At 32.9% G+C, this 19,390-nt stretch overlaps 3 protein-coding genes and 1 non-coding gene across 8 annotated transcripts in view; 2 read left to right on the top strand and 2 right to left on the bottom strand.

The window, feature by feature from the left end:
• Positions 1-165: 165 nt before the first annotated feature.
• Positions 166-1,965, bottom strand: LOC126834321 (cytochrome b-c1 complex subunit 8). Its single transcript, XM_050566150.1, has 2 exons — positions 1,823-1,965; positions 166-535 (listed from the first exon to the last, which is right to left on the bottom strand). The coding sequence occupies exon 2, from the start codon at positions 530-532 to the stop codon at positions 281-283; it is 252 nt and encodes an 83-aa protein (XP_050422107.1). The 5' UTR covers positions 533-535; positions 1,823-1,965; the 3' UTR covers positions 166-280.
• Positions 1,966-2,157: 192 nt separating this feature from the next.
• LOC126834149 (calcium uniporter protein, mitochondrial) overlaps positions 2,158-19,390 on the top strand; it is an 80,224-nt gene continuing 62,991 nt past the window's right edge. Inside the window, exons 1-2 of one of the 2 annotated variants that reach the window (XM_050565872.1) lie at positions 2,158-2,330; positions 12,755-12,869. In XM_050565872.1, the coding sequence (XP_050421829.1) occupies positions 2,229-2,330; positions 12,755-12,869 (217 nt within the window). In that variant the 5' untranslated portion in view covers positions 2,158-2,228. Of the gene's footprint in view, positions 2,331-11,177; positions 11,253-12,754; positions 12,870-19,390 lie in introns of those variants that run through there. The other variant, XM_050565873.1, reaches the window with a different exon arrangement.
• Positions 7,731-7,812, top strand: Trnas-aga (transfer RNA serine (anticodon AGA)). The gene has a single exon. It is a non-coding gene; the product is annotated as a tRNA-Ser (tRNA).
• Positions 15,975-19,390, bottom strand: part of LOC126834147 (uncharacterized) — a 29,547-nt gene continuing 26,131 nt past the window's right edge. For 3 of the 4 annotated variants that reach the window (XM_050565871.1, XM_050565869.1, XM_050565870.1), the window contains exons 3-4: positions 18,936-19,065; positions 15,977-17,953 (exon numbers count right to left, since the gene is read on the bottom strand). In XM_050565871.1, coding sequence (XP_050421828.1) covers positions 16,181-17,953; positions 18,936-19,061 — 1,899 coding nt within the window. In that variant the 5' untranslated portion in view covers positions 19,062-19,065 and the 3' untranslated portion in view covers positions 15,977-16,180. Of the gene's footprint in view, positions 17,954-18,935; positions 19,066-19,390 lie in introns of all 4 variants that reach the window. The other variant, XM_050565868.1, reaches the window with a different exon arrangement.

The following is a 19,390-nucleotide window of genomic DNA, read 5'->3' as shown; positions in this document are numbered from 1 at the left end:
AAAATTATGTCTCATCCTGAATATAATTACATAATAGTGTCTATTAACAGATACAGTTTTAAATAAGTTCATTTGATTACGATTACATACACAGTGAAACAATTTTCTTTTTATAAAAAAACAACAGCTACTAAACTTATGAAAAAAAAAAAAAAAATACATGTATAGTATTTCACAACGGACACTTTATTACGATGGTATATTTTATAGTTTGACAGAGATAATTTTCTAGTATCTACATTACATTTTTTATGGTAAGTAATACATTGTTTACAATGATTTATACATCATTAACATAGTCGGCAGGATTCTTCCTCACGCTTTTGTCGTGGGTTTCTTCGGCCCATTGATAAAGCAGATAACTACATATCATTGGAGGTACAATGAAAGGCAAATTAGAAGCGGTTCTTCTAATCGCATTGGGCACGCCATGGGAAAACAGTCCTTTGAATGCCTTTTGTTCGAATGGCGACAGTTTGGTAGTAATGACACCGCGGATGTCGCTCTTTAAATTTCCAAATTCACCTCCCATGATCTAAAAATGTTTATATATCAATATAAGTGTATAATAATAATAATAATGTAAACATTAAACATTATGTTTATTTATAAAAACCATAATTTTTTTAATTACAGCTGAAATTATTAGAAGATTACATTGGTAATACGTTGGTATTCATATAGGTGCTAAGAAAATTAATCCATCATAGAAAAAAAGCTCTAAATGTCGAACAAAATTATACATTAATTTAAAAAATCTAGTCGTGTAAAATTACATCAGAAAACATCTAAAAACGCTTTGGCGTAAAATAAGTTTCAGATATTTTATCTAATAAATATTATTACATTTGCTTTTAAGAGGAAAAAATTCATATCGTATTCAAATCTGTATGAAATCAAAATTGACCTGTTCCGGGGTTGATTGTACAAAGCCAATTATGACAGATAACTTTTCTGTTTATTTACAGGTGTAAGTAGGTATTTTAACTAAAACATTAAAAACCAAGAGATTTTTATTTTAGCTTTGATGCGAAGCTGAGAAGGTATTGTATTTACAATGTGTTTTTACATTTTTTTATTTTTGTGTCTCTACCCACGATATCTTCTAAGCTGCTGAATCGATTTTTTTCGTGCATCAACTCTATAGATCAGAAATCGTACCTGTAAAATACTTTATTGTGCCAAAAATTCACCCCTTCCTCTTTAAAACCAACTTATTAGACCACAGCTTCGCATCAAAGCAATTATTTAAAAGTGATATCATCATTTACAGTTATAATAATTCCTGTAGACCTGTCACCTCCCCACAGTACAAGCTTTTTTACTTAATCAGTCAAGTTATTTTTTTAAGCTTCCTTAATAGGTGTCACACAGGCAAGTTAACCTTGAACAAATTTTGGGATTATAATCGACACCGAAAATCTCCTAAGTATGCACAATTTACAACCCAATAACAATAATATCTTATCAAAAAGAATAATTTAAAGTTAGGCCAATGTTTTTAGAATATATCTCGCGTTACTAGATACTAGATTGCCCAAAATATTATGTAAGTTATAAAATTTTGGATAGGCAATATTCTTGATCATAAAATGGGTAAACCGTAAAACCTTGAGGGCTTTATTTTAAAAAGTGCTTAATGAATCGTACGCATCATAAGTTAACTATTCTGAAACGAGCCAAACCCGAAAAGTGTTGGCTTGAAAACGACAACTATCGATATTTTATTTGGATCTAATGACATATGAAACACTGGTTTCGATGTGGATTCAATGGCGGCATTACTAGTACGTACGAGAAAATAATGTCATCGGATACTTACTGTTTTTCTTTTTGACTAGGATGCAAGAGTGAAGATTTCTCGGTACAACGTCGGTTTTTGGACGGCCGAAAAATTGAAAATGTCTGCGAAAGGCCAAAACTGAATCGACTTACGCCAGCAGTGTTGGTTATCAATAACCCCGCGTTATCGAGCTCACGGCAAAACGGGCGACCGGCTGTTTTACCGGGGTCGCAGGCTAGCCAACGTGGCGGTGTACCAGCCGCCGCTGCTGTTGGTCACAGTGCGCGCGCGGGCTTATCGCGCGACCGCCGTTGTCAAGCAATGCGCGCGTTATCACGCACACGCGCGCGCTGGCCGCTTGACAACGTCCGCGACAGCTGTGAGCTGTTGGCCCGTGCTCGCCGCTCGGTAATCAGTTGTGTTTCACGCGCGCATAGCCGCTGTCATGGCCGTTAACGCGGTGTACTTGGTGTTTCGCGCTCCAACGATTTTCGGTATCGCACCGTACCGGGAACACGGGATTACCAGGATTTGCAGGACTTTGGCCGTGAGTACAAATTGACAAAAAAAAAAACCACCCCCGTTGTTCACCCTAGAAATCATCTTGAATCCCAGAAATCCCCCGAAAAAAGCCTTAGAAGTATGTGGAAAATTACCCTCATCCTGTCTTCACGAACGATGTCGAACAAGTCGTTTTGCCGTTGTTGTTGCTTTTTCAGCGTACAATGCAACGGCTTATAAATGAATATCACGAATTATAAATTGTCTGCGAAAATACCGTAGCATTATACTGTAGGTATTGTGAACTCTACTCGTCGGCGCACTTTATTGTTTCAAACATTGTGTGTCGTGCATACCTAATAATATACGAAATGAATAATACACTGTATAAGCAATATGGAATCGCGTTGTTGTTGTTCTAAAAAGTTGAACGTTTAACGGTACAAAAAGTTTTGCTCGTTAAGAGCGTCGTTAACTCTGCAGAGTATATTTTGTGTAAACTAAATGTTGAAAAATATAAATCGTAGAAGAAATAAATGTCTGTTTTAAATTCTACTTTCGATTACACGCTTTTGTGTTGTATTTATAAACTTACTGATAGAGATAACTGTCGTACAAAGTTTGTTTATTTGTTTTAATGATAACACAGTTGTAGCGAACGCGATAACAGTAAATTGCATTTAACACATCGATCAATTATCGTTATTAATAACTCGTTGCAATCACATTGTACAAGAATTGTTCTCGATCGTAAATAAAAATTATTATTATACCAGAACAGAATACGGATAATTCTACTTTCGTTGTGCTTAATGGCTTTTGAAATGTTTTCTGTCTACTACTGGTTAAACACAGTATAGAGACTAAAGTACATTAATATTTGTACTGCATTTATCATTTTGTCTTTGGTTGTCGTCCAGAAGAGTCAGAGTTTTATTTTAATGAACTCCACTCGTTGAAACCAAAAATATTTCACATATACTCTCATTCCATAATACATTTGTTATATCACTTGTATTATGCAAACTATTATTTTACATAATTTCTATTTTGTTTGCGAAAATTATTACTATAACTGTATTACTCGTTTTTTCCTCTGTGGATAATTAATTTTATTCTTTTATATTATCATTGATTATAAATAATTATTTATAATCAATGATATTATATACGAAAATGTGTAGAAATATATCAATGTTATTACAAAAAGGTTTATTTAAAACGCAATTGAACGTTTTAAATGCTTAACGTATTTTTTAAAAACTAATTTTTCGTGATAAGATACTAAAAAGTATAGGTTTTAGAGAAGAGGCCTGAAGCTGCTATTTACATGTCAAAATTTACTTCCATAACAATAAATTATATTTATAGTCACAATTTTCGTCAAATAAATAGGTACATATTGTTTAAAAAATAATTGATCGGTAGCCTATTAATTCTTTAGTCATCAAACAATTTCCAAAAGTCTAACAAACATTCGTGCTCCCAGATGTGTTTTTTAATTGGTTTTAGCAATTACATTTAATGATAAATGTCAATTGAAAATTTTGCTCTCAGTGCTCAACTAGTCTTGGAAGAATTATCGTATCTTCCAAGATCCTGTTTATAAATAACTTTAAGACCTAACAAATAATTGCATTGATTGTACATTTATAGTTTAGTACCTACTATATTACATAATACAAATTTTAATTTGTTAAAACTTGTTGTAATTAACCTGTAATCATTCTGAATAAGTAATGTTAAGTTGTTTTTTTTTACCTTTTACAAATTGCGCATTAGATAAATAAAATCTTTACCGATAATTGTGAATAATAAACATGCAGTTGAAAAAAATATGTATATATTCTGTGTCATCACTCATTAGCTTATTTTATTGGTAAAAAAATAGCTAAATTATACACTGTAGGATAAAGATGATTGTTTTTAAGGTTTATCTTTGGCATAAATTACCTTGGTCTCGGTGATACGAATTTTTTTCTATTAATAATACCTACATGTATTGTATATTTCTCGTTATCAAACCACAGTCTTGGTCAATGCAATGTTGTCTGGTAATAATTTCAAAGTTGTTGACCTTCATAACGTAAACATTGGAATTTAATACACAATTAAAATACTCGTATGTATGTATACATTGAATATATAAGTGGTGTCTTGAAATATATGAATGACTAGTATTCTACTTCTCATCCTACACACGGGAGGTCGGCTACCCTGTTTTTATCTTTCCGCTCTGTTCACTTGCCATTACAACCTCTAACAATTTAATAATTATATATAATTCACCACGACTCTTCCATAGTAATATTATGAACATCCGACCATTAACTTTAGCTTCTTTTGCTATTCCATTATCCAAAACATGACCTTTTTTATCTCGTTCATTCGTTTCTCCGCTGTTAGTGCAAAATGCACTTTCACAACATCAGTATATAAACATAGTTGTATGTTAAAAATTCACCATACTTGTATAGGTAATGGCTTTTTTTTTATTTGTCTCGCGTGGTGATGGAATGTGCTAAAATTCATTAAATACAAATGGAGACATTTTGTTAACTTATTGTATATTTGTTGTAGGTATTATATCACCTAAGACTGCAGCTAATAGGTGCATTCATGAACTATTAAAAAAACTATGTAGTTCAGAGACAAAAATAATAATATTTATCTATATTAATTCGTTTTTTTTAAATTAATAAGTTAGTTAATTAATTATTAATTGATTTTGATTAGAAAATAAAACAAACAATTTTTTTTATACCTTATGTGTTTTAGACTATAATTATTATGTATTTTTATTAGTGATGGTAATCCTAAAATCCGGATTTTTAAAAAAAAACGCTATTTAAGCCACTTGAAAATCGTATAAATATTAAATACATTTACAATATAAGGATGTGTGCTTAAGTAAAATTTGTTGATAAAAATTTTAAAATAACTCTTAACATTGTCTATTATAAACTTTGTTTATCTTTTTTGTGTTTTGTTTTATTTTTACATACCTATTTTTTCAAAAACAAATGTCACTTAGGTACACAGCTTTATATTGTAAAATTATTTAACACTTTTACGCTTTTTAAGTAGCTTAAATACCATTTTTTTTGTTGTGAAAATCCGGATTTTTGGATTCTCATCACTAATTTTTATATGTTCTTAATTTATACTAGTAACAAAAACGTCTGATAGGTATACTGTGTCATTATAATAGGCAACCTGGTAGACAGGCAGTCCGCTTTATTATTATTTTAATAAATGTTGTTCTCTCTCTCTCTCAATAATATTTTCATAATTACCATGTAGCATATGGCTTTTTTGGAAATTGGTATATAATATATTTTACAGGTATAATAGTTCTAAAGAAAAATTGTATTTCAAAAAATTATTTTTCAAAATTACAAAATATCTGTATTGTTAACATAATTTTAAATATTGTTCACTATCACGTTTCACTTTTCAGATAATATACTGTCTGGTCATAGATATATGAAACAACTAGATTTATATATCTACTATATGTCTGGTTCATACTGTTTTTAGTGTGAAAACTGATAACTGATATTGACCGGTGGTATACGATAATGAAGATTATAATTATTTTGATCTTTCTATTAGTCTATAAAAAAATAATTCATGTTTGTTAATTTTATAGCCCCAATTTTAAGGATTGTGCCCTATAATAGGTACATGTTTTTTTTTATAATTTAACATTAGTAACTTTTGGTATTCAATTGAAACGATAAGTGTGATTTGATGTGTAACTTGAACGTAGAAAACTAAAATCAAACTAAAATTTTAGATTTATGATAAAACCGAATACGCAGCACCGTGAGTCTTTTGGAGAGTCAATTAGGTGTTGAAAGTCAGGTGTCGGGTGTCACGTCCAACGCCAAGACCTCTATCCTGCGCCAAAGCAGTAGAATACCTGGTCGATCACAGAGATCTTTGGCGTGATAAAGGTAAAGAAGAAGGTACACGTGAATGGAACGTGTAACCCTGTGGTGGTGGTGGTGGTGGTGGTTAGCTAACCCGCAGAAAAACTCGGGTCGGCGCGCGCTACCCTTGCACGGTGCGGCGGGTGGGATGGCACGTGCTGGGGGCCCGCTCTGCCGGATCGATGTTAAGACCGTGTGTGTGTCTGGGCGTTGGTTATGTTTCTCCGCCGATGATAGGTGTGTGCACGACCTTACGCTACCGTGGTCCTATTGTGTTGTCTGTGGTACCTACAATATAGCCGTTGACAAGCAATTGGCGGCGGTGACATGCTGGTGTGTAAAAGATGACCCCCATTTGACTTGTTTGACGTGGAAAATAAAATATTTTTGGCACACAGGTACCTTTTTTTTCGCCCCTATCATCATCGGTTTGGTCCGTCCATCCATCACGTTTGGCCGTCGGTTGATTTTCGACACCCTCCCTACCTTACCCGCCCTAACCCGCAGACCTTCGCGTTTTGTGTAGTAGAAAATACGTCTCGCTATTTCATTTCACATGACCTGAAAAAGCGAGGTTAGATAAATAAATTGACCATCAAACTACATGGGTAGATATCTTTGGCACTTTTTTTCACTGGCGAGGGGTCTCGTATACTTGGATTTCAGTAGTTAACAGGGGGGGGGGGTAGAGTGATGCCAGGAATGTAAAATATGATTAAATGTCGTCAGGAACAACCCTTAAAAAAAAAAAAGCCAAAAATACGCTACTAATGATGTACGAAATTTATAGCTAGGATAACGACTAATCAATTCAAAATAATTGAAAAAATTTTTATTTCTAAACGAACATTAAGCTAGTTACAAAAGTTTTGTCTCATAAATTATGAAATTTTACAGCTGACAAATAATACTTAAATATGAGACAATTAATTTAATACTTAAAGTGAACAGGACCACAATTCATTCGAAAACGGGCTGTCGATCACACAATGTATTTGTCGACGATTCCTTTTTCTGTTTGAAGCAGATAATATTTTTGTTTTGCTCGCATGTAAAATGAAAAAAAAAAAAATTCTTTTTTAGAACTTTTCTCCTTGGGAGGAAATGGCGATGATGCTGAAGCCAAATTGCAATGTTTAATTTTCGTTTGAATAATTACATTTTTTTCCAATTTGTAAATAATTAATAACACGTTGTAAACAGCAATTATTAATGTTTGTGTTTCGTGAATTATTTTATTTTCGCTGTGAGTTGTCGGCTGACAATAAAATATTATAATTGGGTATACGAGAAGAGAGCATTGCCATGTTAGTATAGTTAGTTGTAGTGCTGCGCTCGTTACAACGCACAGGGAGTATTGCAGTTGTGTGATTGGTGTTGGTTTGTGCTGTTTTATGATTACAGTAGAGATGACTAATACCTATATAACCGGTTACCACATATTGCATTCACACGCTTGTTTCGTGCGCAGTACCGTTAAATGCAAACGCACTCCGCTCCGTGGCCATCGAGCAGTCGTGGCCGAGCGGTTAAGGCGTCTGACTAGAAATCAGATTCCCTCTGGGAGCGTAGGTTCGAATCCTACCGACTGCGGTAAAATTTTGTGATATATTAGTCGTGCATGTATCCCCATAAATCACAATATATATTATGAAGGGCACACGGGGGAAAAACGGCAGTAGAGTGAGTCACGTTATGAAATTTTTTTTTTCAAATATTTTTTTTTCAATTTATGCCATTCATTTTAGCTTCGATGCCGAACTGAGAAGGTTTACAATGATGTGTTTTTATTTTATTTTATTTTTTTTAATTTTTGTGTCTGGACCCACGATATCTCGTAAACCGCTGAACCGATTTTTTCGTGTAGCAACTCTATAGATCAGAAATCATACCTGGAAGGTACTTTATCGGATCAAAAATTTAAAAAAAGTCACCCCTTCTCCATCAAAATCGAGAAAAAAACTCGAAAAATTTACTAATTTTTCAACTTAAAATTACGATGCTCTATAACTTTTTTAAAAATAATCGAAAATGTTCCAAATTTATATGAATTGTTCTTCAAACATCAGTACTATCGATAAACATTAACAAACCAAAAGCATATCATAAACCCTTTCCCTTAGAAGGGATAGAATTTTTTTCTCTATTTCACTTTTTCAAGCAAGGTTTTAGAGATTTAGATGTGAAAATTAGACCGAAGGTAGATCTAAAATGGAACTATAACATGTACAATTTTCTCAAAAATCTGTAGTCAAATTTTTTTTTTATTAAGGAAAAACCCCAAAAATAGGGTAAATTTACACTTTGGCCGTAGTCAGTTTCTAGGTTGCTATGTGCGAGTGAATCAACAGTCAACAGGTAATGAAAATATTTTTATTATATTGTTAATTACCATATATGGGTAACTATGACAGTACATTTTTATAGACAGACGATCAACCCTTATCGTATCCACCCTGCACAAGACTAAATATTAAATTTTAAGTACATTATTGCTGGTCCCACGATATCTTCTAAACCGCTATAACTGATTTGATCATACTATCCACAGATTCGCATCGAAGCGTTTATTTTAAAAGTGATTTTATCACTTTCAGTTATAGTAAAATCTGTAGACCTGTGACCTCTCCGTTCCCACTATGCCCCGACTCCACTGTACTGGCTTTTTTCAATTTATGTCAATAGATTGTTTAAATAAATACATTTTTTATTAGAATAGCATTTATTGTGATTTTTTTTTGTTCTTATGAAAGAGGGAGAGGAATTCACGAACTTTGTTTTTGCTATACTCTACAATTTTCATAATGTGACTACTACCGTTTTTTCCCCTGTGCCCTTCGTATAATAACAATATGTTATATTATAACTTTTTTTATTATTTACATAATCAAGTGAATTTAAAAAAAAATTCTTTTCACCTTTGATGCCATTTTCAAACCTTAAACTTAACCTAACCTAACCCCGATTAGGCCAGGTTTGGCACAAATAATGGTATAGGTATTAATCGTTCTTACAACTATTTAAAACTTGCACGATTTGGTTAATTTTTCAACAAAAAAAAACTATCTCAATATCGATAGCGTTTCAAATATGTATGTTATTTTAATTATACAGGTTAAAACCGCGCGTGACCCAAACCGCATTATTAATAATAACTATAAATTAATTATCTCCAAGTTGTAAATGGATATGATTATTCCGAATGATTTATTTGATCCAAATTCGCGTTACATAATGAATAGCTGTCAATTATAATATCATAATAATATTATTAAATACACTTAATATTAACATAGTAATATAATTATTATTAGTACACATAACTTGAATGAAATATACACCTGCGACTATTTAGCTAATTGTAGATAATCAAAGCTAGTAATGTATTTATTAATATTCCCCGGTGCAACCTTAGGCTACAATTAATTTTAATGTTAAGATAATTCGTACAAATTACTAATATTGTCTATATTATTGTGTAATGGAAATTTAATGACTTCATTTTTATGATTTCTTTACTATATTACACAATTTTTATGGAAGATAATCAGCTCAACATTTTCGATGAAAATATATTTATTCTATTATTTGTTTTTAATATAAAATATATATTATATTATAATATGTATTTTTTTAAATGTATTATTTTTAAAAAACATACTTAATAAACCTAATATGAAATTTTGTAACTTGGGCATTATTTATTCTATAATAAAAATATGATACTGTTTGTTCTGTACTAAAAACTACTCGAATTATATGCAAAGTATACATAATTAGGAATTTTACAGTTTATTAAATGAATTATAATCGCTGATTCTCTTATTGTGCAATTGGTGTTCACACTGTTTAGTGAGCCTTGTCAGGAAACGTTTTAAAAAATCTTTTACCGATTTTCATGCTATGTAAATAAATAATTGCATACAGGTCCGTGAACTCACTGTTATGATATATTGTTCTCATTTTTCTTATTGTCAAACCTTTTATACATTTTAAACGTCGTGAAAAATTAATGGAGAAAAGTATGAACCGTTTAAATAAGGCGCTATTCGTTTTCTTTATTGTTTCTTTTAAACTCGAGATAATGTAACACGCAGTTAGTAGAAATAAGATATCACAAAAGTACGCTGTTGATTAATGATTATTTTACAGTGTTCTAAGCTACTTAAGCTTAATGTTTGTTTCAAATTTCAAAAAACCGTCTTAAGATGAAGCAGAGATATGGGGGTGAGTACAGCAGGATGGATGAATTGGTTTGTGTAAAGATACATTGCACAGATAGAACAGAATAGATTTACACATTTGTTTTTATGTGCTGTATATTACATCATATTATGATACCTGTTGATTCATTCACAACCTGTACATTTAATATACCCCACGAGTGCGATTTTTTCCTTAAAAACAAATTGAAGATTGATTTTTGAGAAAATTGCATGCTATAGCCCTATTTTAGATCCGTCTTCAGTCTAATTTTCAGACTAAAAGTCCTAAATAAAAAAAAAGGTTCCACTTCTTCTGGGGGTTGAAAAATTAAAAAATTTGCAATTAGCAGTTTTTTAGCACGTTACTGAGAGGAAAAAAGTAAGTTTTCTGCTGTAAAGTATTATATGACAATAGTGAATAGTCATTATTATTGTACAATATTATTTAATAATATTTCAAGCAAATTTGATAATTATATGTATATAGGTTATTCTATTATATAAAGCAAATACTAGAGCAGTGACTAAGAGTATATGTATAGTTTCTTAAAAAATATGATAAACGCAAATGCGTAAGCGATTACAGCTGATAATGTTCCGTTAGTCATCGAATATTGTTTTTGATGATCATCAAACATCATCATTATGAAAAGATTTTTAGATTTTAAACCGAGTAGTGAACATTTGAAATGGACCAATGCCTAGGTATTTTTTTTTATACAAAATTATTTTTTACAGTGTCACTTAATAAGGAGTAATAACAGCTGTACAGTAAATTTGAAAACTTTCAATCAGAGGACTTGAAACTGTTTAAAGTTTCAAACGATGGTAATTTTTAACCGATTTTTAATCATACTCACACGGTAAAACTTATTTTTATTACATTATTTGTACGTTGGAGGAAGTTTTTTTATTTTTAATTAAAATATGAAAGTTAACGTGAATAGCCACTAAGTGGCTACTTAGTGTTGATTTTCAAATATGTGTTTTATGGTTTTAGTTCGTTTGGGTTAGTAAACAAAATATATTTATAGTATTATTAATTATCATACTTCTAGAAGAATATAAATATAATATATATTAAAAAACGCATAGCTTGAAATAAACATTACTGTTTTTTAAAACTAGTTTTATACACCTATTGATTTATATTTGTTGGTCGCTGAATTGAATACAAACATCTATGCCATTTAGTATCATAACTGGTTTAGTACATACCTAACCAGAAATAACGTCATTCAATGTTTTGAGGTCATGTATTGCGATTTATTTTACTTAACTTTGTCGTTACTTTTTAAAAAGCCATTCCGTATTAGTTATTACTATATTGTTTAAGTCATACAACTGAATTCAAACTTTAGGTAGTACAAAAGTTTTGCTTAATGCAGGGTGGGGGATGAGTGGGGTCGGTTTATGTCTATCACATAAACCATTTAGTTTGCTATAAGTAATTTAAAGTGAATTTTACACTGGACTGCTGCATTACATAAATACTTCACAGGTAGCGTACATCTGGCCTTATATAATTTATTAATAAACAAATAAAATGTCAAACTTTGTGCAAATAATTAAAGCATACCGGGAATTGGCACTAGTTTTTTGTCAATATAATACCACCCGGTGAAATAGGCTGTTGGCAAAACACCGCAATTTTGGTGTTTTGCCATTTTTCCGGTCGTTAACGATATAAAAGGTCATCGATTTGTAACAAATAGGTTAAAAGTCGATGCTGAAAACACTTTTGATCTGTTCTGCTCTCTCTGTACACTCGTGTGAACACATTTCTGGCACGACGTCTGTTCAATTGGCATTCCTTTTAAATGTCACACGAATGTTAGACTTTTTGATGGAAAATTAATTTTAAACGATAAAACTCACCCGACAGTATTGTGCTACTTTTTCAATAACAATCATTACTCGTTAGTATTTGTCAACACACGTATCATTTTATTATGTACACATATTATTGTTTGATTCCTTAAAAGGGCGCCCTACCTTTTATTTATTTTTTTTGTGTAAATTATATAGCAAAATATTCGTTCAATCGACCTACAAATTTGTTGACCTTACATGGACAATTTGTATAATTGTAGTACAGTGTACACACGGTAAGAACATGTTATGTTAACATGTTTTTTTTTGTTCGACACTTTCAAAGCACGTTTATGTTTTGTCTGTCGTTTGGTTAATGATATTTATCAATTCGTGTTGACAAATTGTTGACGAGATCTTTATGTATTTCGAAACAACTCTGTCCTTATTTATATTATTATTATATATAATGTGACCACGTGTGAACAAATTTAATGCAAAAAACATTTTTATTTTAGGTGCAACAACGGTTTCGTCGCCATCACTGCAAACGGTGGTCAAGTACTGTGTCGTCGACCTCTTTGAATGATACTGACAAGCTGACATCGATCCGACCTACCTATGACGATTCAGGTAATTGATTGTGGACGTTTGAATAATAGGCAGCTAAACTATAATACTACTATCACTACTATAAACAATAGGTACATCTAGGCAATCCAAGATTATCGAAGAAATGCTATTAGCTTATATACGTGGTATGAAGTAACATTGTTGTAATACTCTTATCGTTAAGCCGTGTTTGTTTTTTATGTACAGAACTTAAATTGGTTCTATATATATATGTATACAATTAAGTTGTTATCATATAAAGGGTAATTGAATTTCCTGTCGTTATTATCTTTCTTTTTCTGACCGTACAAGTATCTAACTCGAAGCTTAGACCGAACCTTAATTATTTTGTTAAAGACTATTTTCTAATATTTCAACTGTATTAGTTTAATTGTGTAATTGTTCTTTCCTTTTTTTCCTGTATCGAGTTCATAATTATTACTATTATAGGCGAAAATAAAAAATATATTGACATTAGGGGCTTGCGAAAAATTTGCAATCTGAGTATGTTTTAACTTAAAAAAAACAGCAATAAACGTACATCATAATGCACGTTTCATGCATGTCTTGGTTACAGTTTTGGCGACTGTTCAAGCATTCAAAGTATTCACTTTAAACTAGTATGATATAATAATATCTCTGTAAATATATTTCATGAGGACGACAAACGCCCACTTTGATCTGTGACTACTAAAATAAAGAGCATCGTCCAGCTCGAATTCAGTTAGTTAAGTTAAAGTAAATTAACTTTCTCATTTTGCTTAGCCTTTTTAATTTTAAAAATATATACAAATATTTATAAAATTCTTTTAGCCGCTTTGGAGTATAATAATTGTGTTTACTGTGTACAAAAAAAAAATACTATTCAATTTAATACATTTGTTTTTTAGTATTATACATTTATTAAAGAATAATACTATACCTATTTATATTTGAATTGTATTTCCTAAACGATTTTTCTTTGCAGGGTATATTTATTTTTTTCCGTTTTCATTATTATGTTACTAGATGGTATGTATTTATAAAAATGTCTACTTTCTATTACGGTTTTTGTTAAAATGACAAATTAACGTAAACCGCACCTTTTTGAATTGTTGCCATTTACTTGAAATGTGTAGACTACACAGAGTAGTCACAGGAGTAAAAATTTATGGGAAAAAAATACTGATGACTACAAAAATAGACAGTCAAATAGACTGTCGTTTACCTACTTACCTACTAGAAATGTAGGTATGACGTTATGTTATTTTTTATTGTAGACAATGTCTGAATTATTCATTAATACATTTTTTATATAATTTTAATTTGTAGAAAATGTGCCAACAGCGCTTAAACTTTATTTTTAGACAAATTTAGTCTAATAAATAAATAAAAGTGCACGCGAATAAATAGTAGTAATAAATAAAATATACAAAAATTGTATTAAAGCGTTCTGTAAAATAAATGTAATAATATTTTATGAGTTTCGTGATTTTGCTGGCTTTATTACTTTTATAAAGTCATCTCGTCCGAGGCTTTAATATCCCTGTAATGTTCTTTGTGTCAATTTGACTGTCAAAATGTAAGTTTCAATTGAAAAAACAACAATAAGTACGTCTTATGTACACTCATAGATAACTGGTCTTTTTTTTTTTGTTTCGCGTTCTTGGTATTGATATAGATATTAAATGTCGTGAAAGGTATTTTTTACTTGAAGCATGCCATTGGGTAATAACTAATAACATGTTTTAGCTTGAGTCACTAAATGTTGTGTATTGATTACTACTATCCCCCATTTGAGTTAAGCTCAATTCGTATAAAGCTATCAGAGAGTGTAAAATTTAATTATGAAATATATTGTTTCTAGTAAAATCACATCTGTTAAATTAAATTTGGACCCCCCCCCCCACTGAGTAAAGCCGTATTTCTACTTAATTCAAAGTTCTTCCAACTATATCTACACCATAATATCTATATACTGTAATATTATTTTATACTACTCAATAGTGATATTTATTATTGCGTTTATAATCAATGACTGTAGAGTAGAATGTAATCTAGCTCATCACTATGAATGGAATTCCTATCAATATAAAGCGAACAATATTGTGTTCAATTAATTAAAAAATAGTTACCAAACACGAGTATTTCAAACCGGTGCAAGTAGTCAATATATTTTTGTTTATTCAGCATTAATTATCTAATTATTGATTCTATAATATGAGCTAATTTATATACACTGCATGAGTATAGTCGTATGTGATACATAATGATTTTAATGAATTACCTCTAAAAATCATCAGATTACAACAACTAAATTTATAAACCTCATTAAAAATAAAATAATAAACCCAGTTGTTGATATTAGAATAATTCGGTAACGTTAAACTGTTAGCTTAATGATAAAGTATTGTGTTTTATTTTATGTGTATACTGATTTGTTTGTTATGTCAGCACTATTATTATTAATAGTTTTCAAAATGTTTAGCTGCATGTTTTAAATGTCAGTATAGAGACTTTTTTTCATTCATCACACACTTACTGATTTAAATTACAGAAATATAAGAGCTTTTAAAGCCACAACGTTGTTGTGTTGAATAGTTACTATTTGATATTCACTATACACAAGGGATACATGCCTGGTGAATGTAAAGAGTACCGCGATAACCCTCCAAACTACTCACTTCACATTTTCTCTGTATTCATAATAAAACACGGTATAATATTTTTATTAACTCGAGTATCACTTGAGTTGACTTACTTTTTTACAATTTTTATTTATCATACTTTTATGATTTTTTCTTTTCATAACATACAAAACTATTTCAAGTAGTTTTTATTAAAAAAAAATAATTAGTTTTTCAGTTCTTTCAACATTTGATACTTTTTTACACTTTTCTTTTTCTGGTACTCACTGTGAAAAGTCTATATGTATGCAAATTGAATTGAAAACATCATCGTGGTAGAAATACATGTTATAGGTACAGTACACATATTTTATAATTAGTTTAAATTTATTGACATTGATATTTAAGATTGGCACATTTATGTTCAACCTGAATATAGAGTATTTTTATATATATATATATATAGGAAATACTTAGTCTTAAAGTATACATTAAAGTTTATAAGATATTCGAATACAATAATATATTTAACAATGTATAACTTTTAGTTTCATACACGATACGATTAAAAAGATAACGTGCATATGCATAACATTATTATATAATAAATATTGGCGTCTCAATACTAACGTTAAATTGTTTTGTTTGTATAATATGGTGAACGGAAAATCAATTTCCTTTAAAATAATAAATTTGTTAACATAAGAAGACGAACATAGGTAATAATTATTGTCTATTTGTATTGTTCTCGTCCAACACTTGGAACTCTTCGAATTCCATATCGAATACTGGCACGGTGCTGATTTTCTTCCTGATCACTATCAACGCTTTCCACGACAATTCGTCAGAAGAAGAACTGCTGAGCTTAGAGCAGCATCCATCCTGGTCAGCAGCAGCAGCAGCACCCCTGGGACCGGACGCGTCCCGGTCGTCTTCCTCTTCTTCCTGTATGGCTTCCACTTGTTTTTCGCCACGCTTTATTTCTTCCATCAGCTCCATTCTACTGCCGCAACTGTTGCTCTTGACCAACCTGAGTTTAACGTTCTCCTCTTTCTGATGTCTGATCTCGTCCATGATGGTCATGGTCATCGGACTGCACACGGCCCCCCGGCTACTGGATATCACTTTGCCGCCGTAGTACGTGATGCTGGTGCCGAATTTCCGGATTTTGTTGAGGATTTCCGCGGATACGGGTCTGCCCACCAACTCCAAGGTGGTGGTGGTTTTGTCGGCTGCCGAATAGTCCTCGTCGTCGCTACTGTACCGGTCGCCTCTGGTGTGGTTCTCGGACGACGATTCGGTGTCGAAACTGGCTTCACTGCCCACACCGGAAGAAACGCTTCCGGTGTCCGTCCATCTGTTGTGCACACTGGTTCCCATGTCTACAGACACGCACTTTTGGAGTTTCGGTTTTGGACTCGAGCAGTCGGCGGGCACAAGGCGGACTTCTTGCGTGGGTCTCGGTGCCGTCTTGGGGTTTTGATTGTTCAGACTGGGGGGAAGAGGGATTTTCAATTCTTTCTGGAACAGCTGCCTGGTACTCTGCACCTTGTCCGGGTCCGGCAGCTCGTTGTCGTTGAGCTTTTTGTTCGGTTTCAACGGATGGTAGTAGAAGTGTTTTTTCAACGTTTCCGTGTGAGATTTGTTGTTTTCTTTGGCCGCGAGGAAGTCCACCGATTTCGGCCTCTCCAACGGCGCCTTAGGAGGTTCTCCGCCCAAGATAGAACCGCACAAATCCGACTGCGATTTGTATTTGACATTATTGCGCGCCTTTGCGGTTTCTCTGCCTAGTGTCAAATTTATAGCGCTGCTGTATCTCTTGGACGGAGTCGCGTCCACCACGATCGGTTTCTGACGACGATTGTCTCGTTTGTCGTCGAACAAGTGATTTTCCGAAGTGGCTTTTGACAACAAACACTGCGGCGGCGGTTTGTTCGGCGGGATTCCATCAACCGGCTCGTCTTGTAAGTTAAACAGACTTCTAGACCTTACCACGACTTCCCGGCGGACTTCCGGGTTTCCGGGCTCGTACGTCAATTGTTCTTCGCGGTAAGTGTTCCAGTTGGACGATTTGGGCATGTTGTACATGAGGCGGTTCTGCATGACTCTTTTGACGATTTCTGGCGACTTAAAGCTCTCCCCGTCGTCATCGTCATCATCTTTGGTTTGGACATCATAATTTCTGGCCTCCGTGACCGTTTCGCCCACAGTGGTTTGTAAGGTAACTTGGTGTGTCGTGGCGTTCTCGTCTATGCACTGGAATCCGGTGATTTGCAACGTTTCCACTTCCGAACAACATGTGGCGTATGCACTTTGACTCGATTCGGTGCTGCTTTCACTGGCATCAGCTGCTGATTCTCGATTGTTGCTCTCGTCCGACCTTACCATTTCCCTGTAACGTTTCCCGAACGGTCTTGTCGTAGAGTTATAAATTTCGTACCGGCTCGTGCATCTGTTTGCTTGTCCAACTCGATTGAAACGTTTGGCTGCCGGAGCGTTCTGCAACACGATGATATAGAAATTAGTTAATGATAAATTGTCCATTCAGACGTATAGTGATTTTTTTATTTATTAAATGTAACACCCCATAGGGGTATAATTACAATTATTTATGACGCGGCACTCCGGACTAGATAACACATAGTTTTGATTGGAAAAGGGGGGGGGGGCAAACGTTAGATTGTTTCTGGTATTGAAAACAGGAACTTAAAATTTAATTTTTTTTTAGGAATTCAGGGCAATCAATGTCGCTTTCCATTAGTTTCGTGACAAATGCAGACGTCGTTTCTGCAAGGTGATTAAACCGCAACGCTTCAGGACTACCTCAGAAGATTGACCTGCCATTCCTACCTTATAGGCTACCATTCTAGAGAACCGTTTCTGTACTCGCTCTAACAATTTTAATTTGGCCAATTTGTGTAGGATTCCATATAAAATACTACCATATTGCAGTATTGACCTAACAAGAGAGGTATATAGCGTCACTAGACATCTAACGTCAGAGAACTCCCCACAAGTTCTTTTAATACATCCCAGGGTTCTTAAAGTTTTTCCATATACTTTGTTGATGTGTGTGCTAAAAGACAGGTCTGATGAAAAGGTTATCCCAAGATCATGTATACAATCAACACGTACCAGTTTATCGTCACCGATATAGTACCTAATTAGTCGCCTAATTTAGAACAATTTGCAATTTAATTCGATTCAAATTGAACATTATTTAATCTTTACATTACATTGTAATGTGTATGTAGCGATAGAGTTTCTGTATGTAATTGTTTAAGAGGTCTTTAGAAGTTTTATTTTTTGCAGCACTAAGGGGATCCAAAGTATTTGATCATCAATCGATAAACCATCATTTTTACAACTCTCAAACCTGGCAAATCCTGCAAATCCTGGTTGTAATTGCGCATTACGCATTGTCGATAAAGCCTAACTTGAAGGGAAGAATTATCTCGGTCATCGAACTAAGCTGCATTACCTCGTTTGGGATGTACTGCCGGGGTTTAGGTTTTAATACCGCCGACGACGACGCCGATCTTGCCTTAGACCTGGAAGGTGTGTCCATGGTTTTTTTCTTGCTTTCGTTTTCCAATTCTTTTAACATGCGACTAATAAACGAGAAAAAAAAACGATTAAATCAATTTTATTCAATCATTTAGTGTCCCTATTATCTAAATAATTTAATGTAATTTAACATATTGTTATAGTGTTTTAGAGTGTCTCATAAGAAAACAGAGCTCGAGCTTTTAATCACTTATGAGACGACGTTTTATGTACATTATTCGTGCCACTAATAAAGTTACAACTTGTAAGCTGTTGGTTACTCGAGCTTTGTGTGACAGACATTAATGAGTTACCTACTGTATAATTACCGTGGCTTAAGAGAACCCGTCCAATTACACACAATATACCTTTGCCGGAAACATAAAAACC

The sequence above is a fragment of the Adelges cooleyi genome, unplaced genomic scaffold (assembly GCF_023614345.1).
Source record: "Adelges cooleyi isolate 19-005CV unplaced genomic scaffold, UGA_ACOO_1.1 ACOO_flye_CR_arks_rails_tigmint_CR_PRNA_21, whole genome shotgun sequence".
NCBI lineage: Eukaryota > Metazoa > Arthropoda > Insecta > Hemiptera > Adelgidae > Adelges > Adelges cooleyi.
The sequence above is the reverse complement of the archived record's forward strand: the minus strand, read 5'-3'. Positions and strand labels throughout refer to the sequence as shown.

Excerpts from the sequence above, each read along its gene's own strand:
- LOC126834321 (XM_050566150.1), bottom strand. The coding sequence starts at position 532 with ATGGGAGGTGAATTTGGAAATTTAAAGAGCGACATCCGCGGTGTCATT.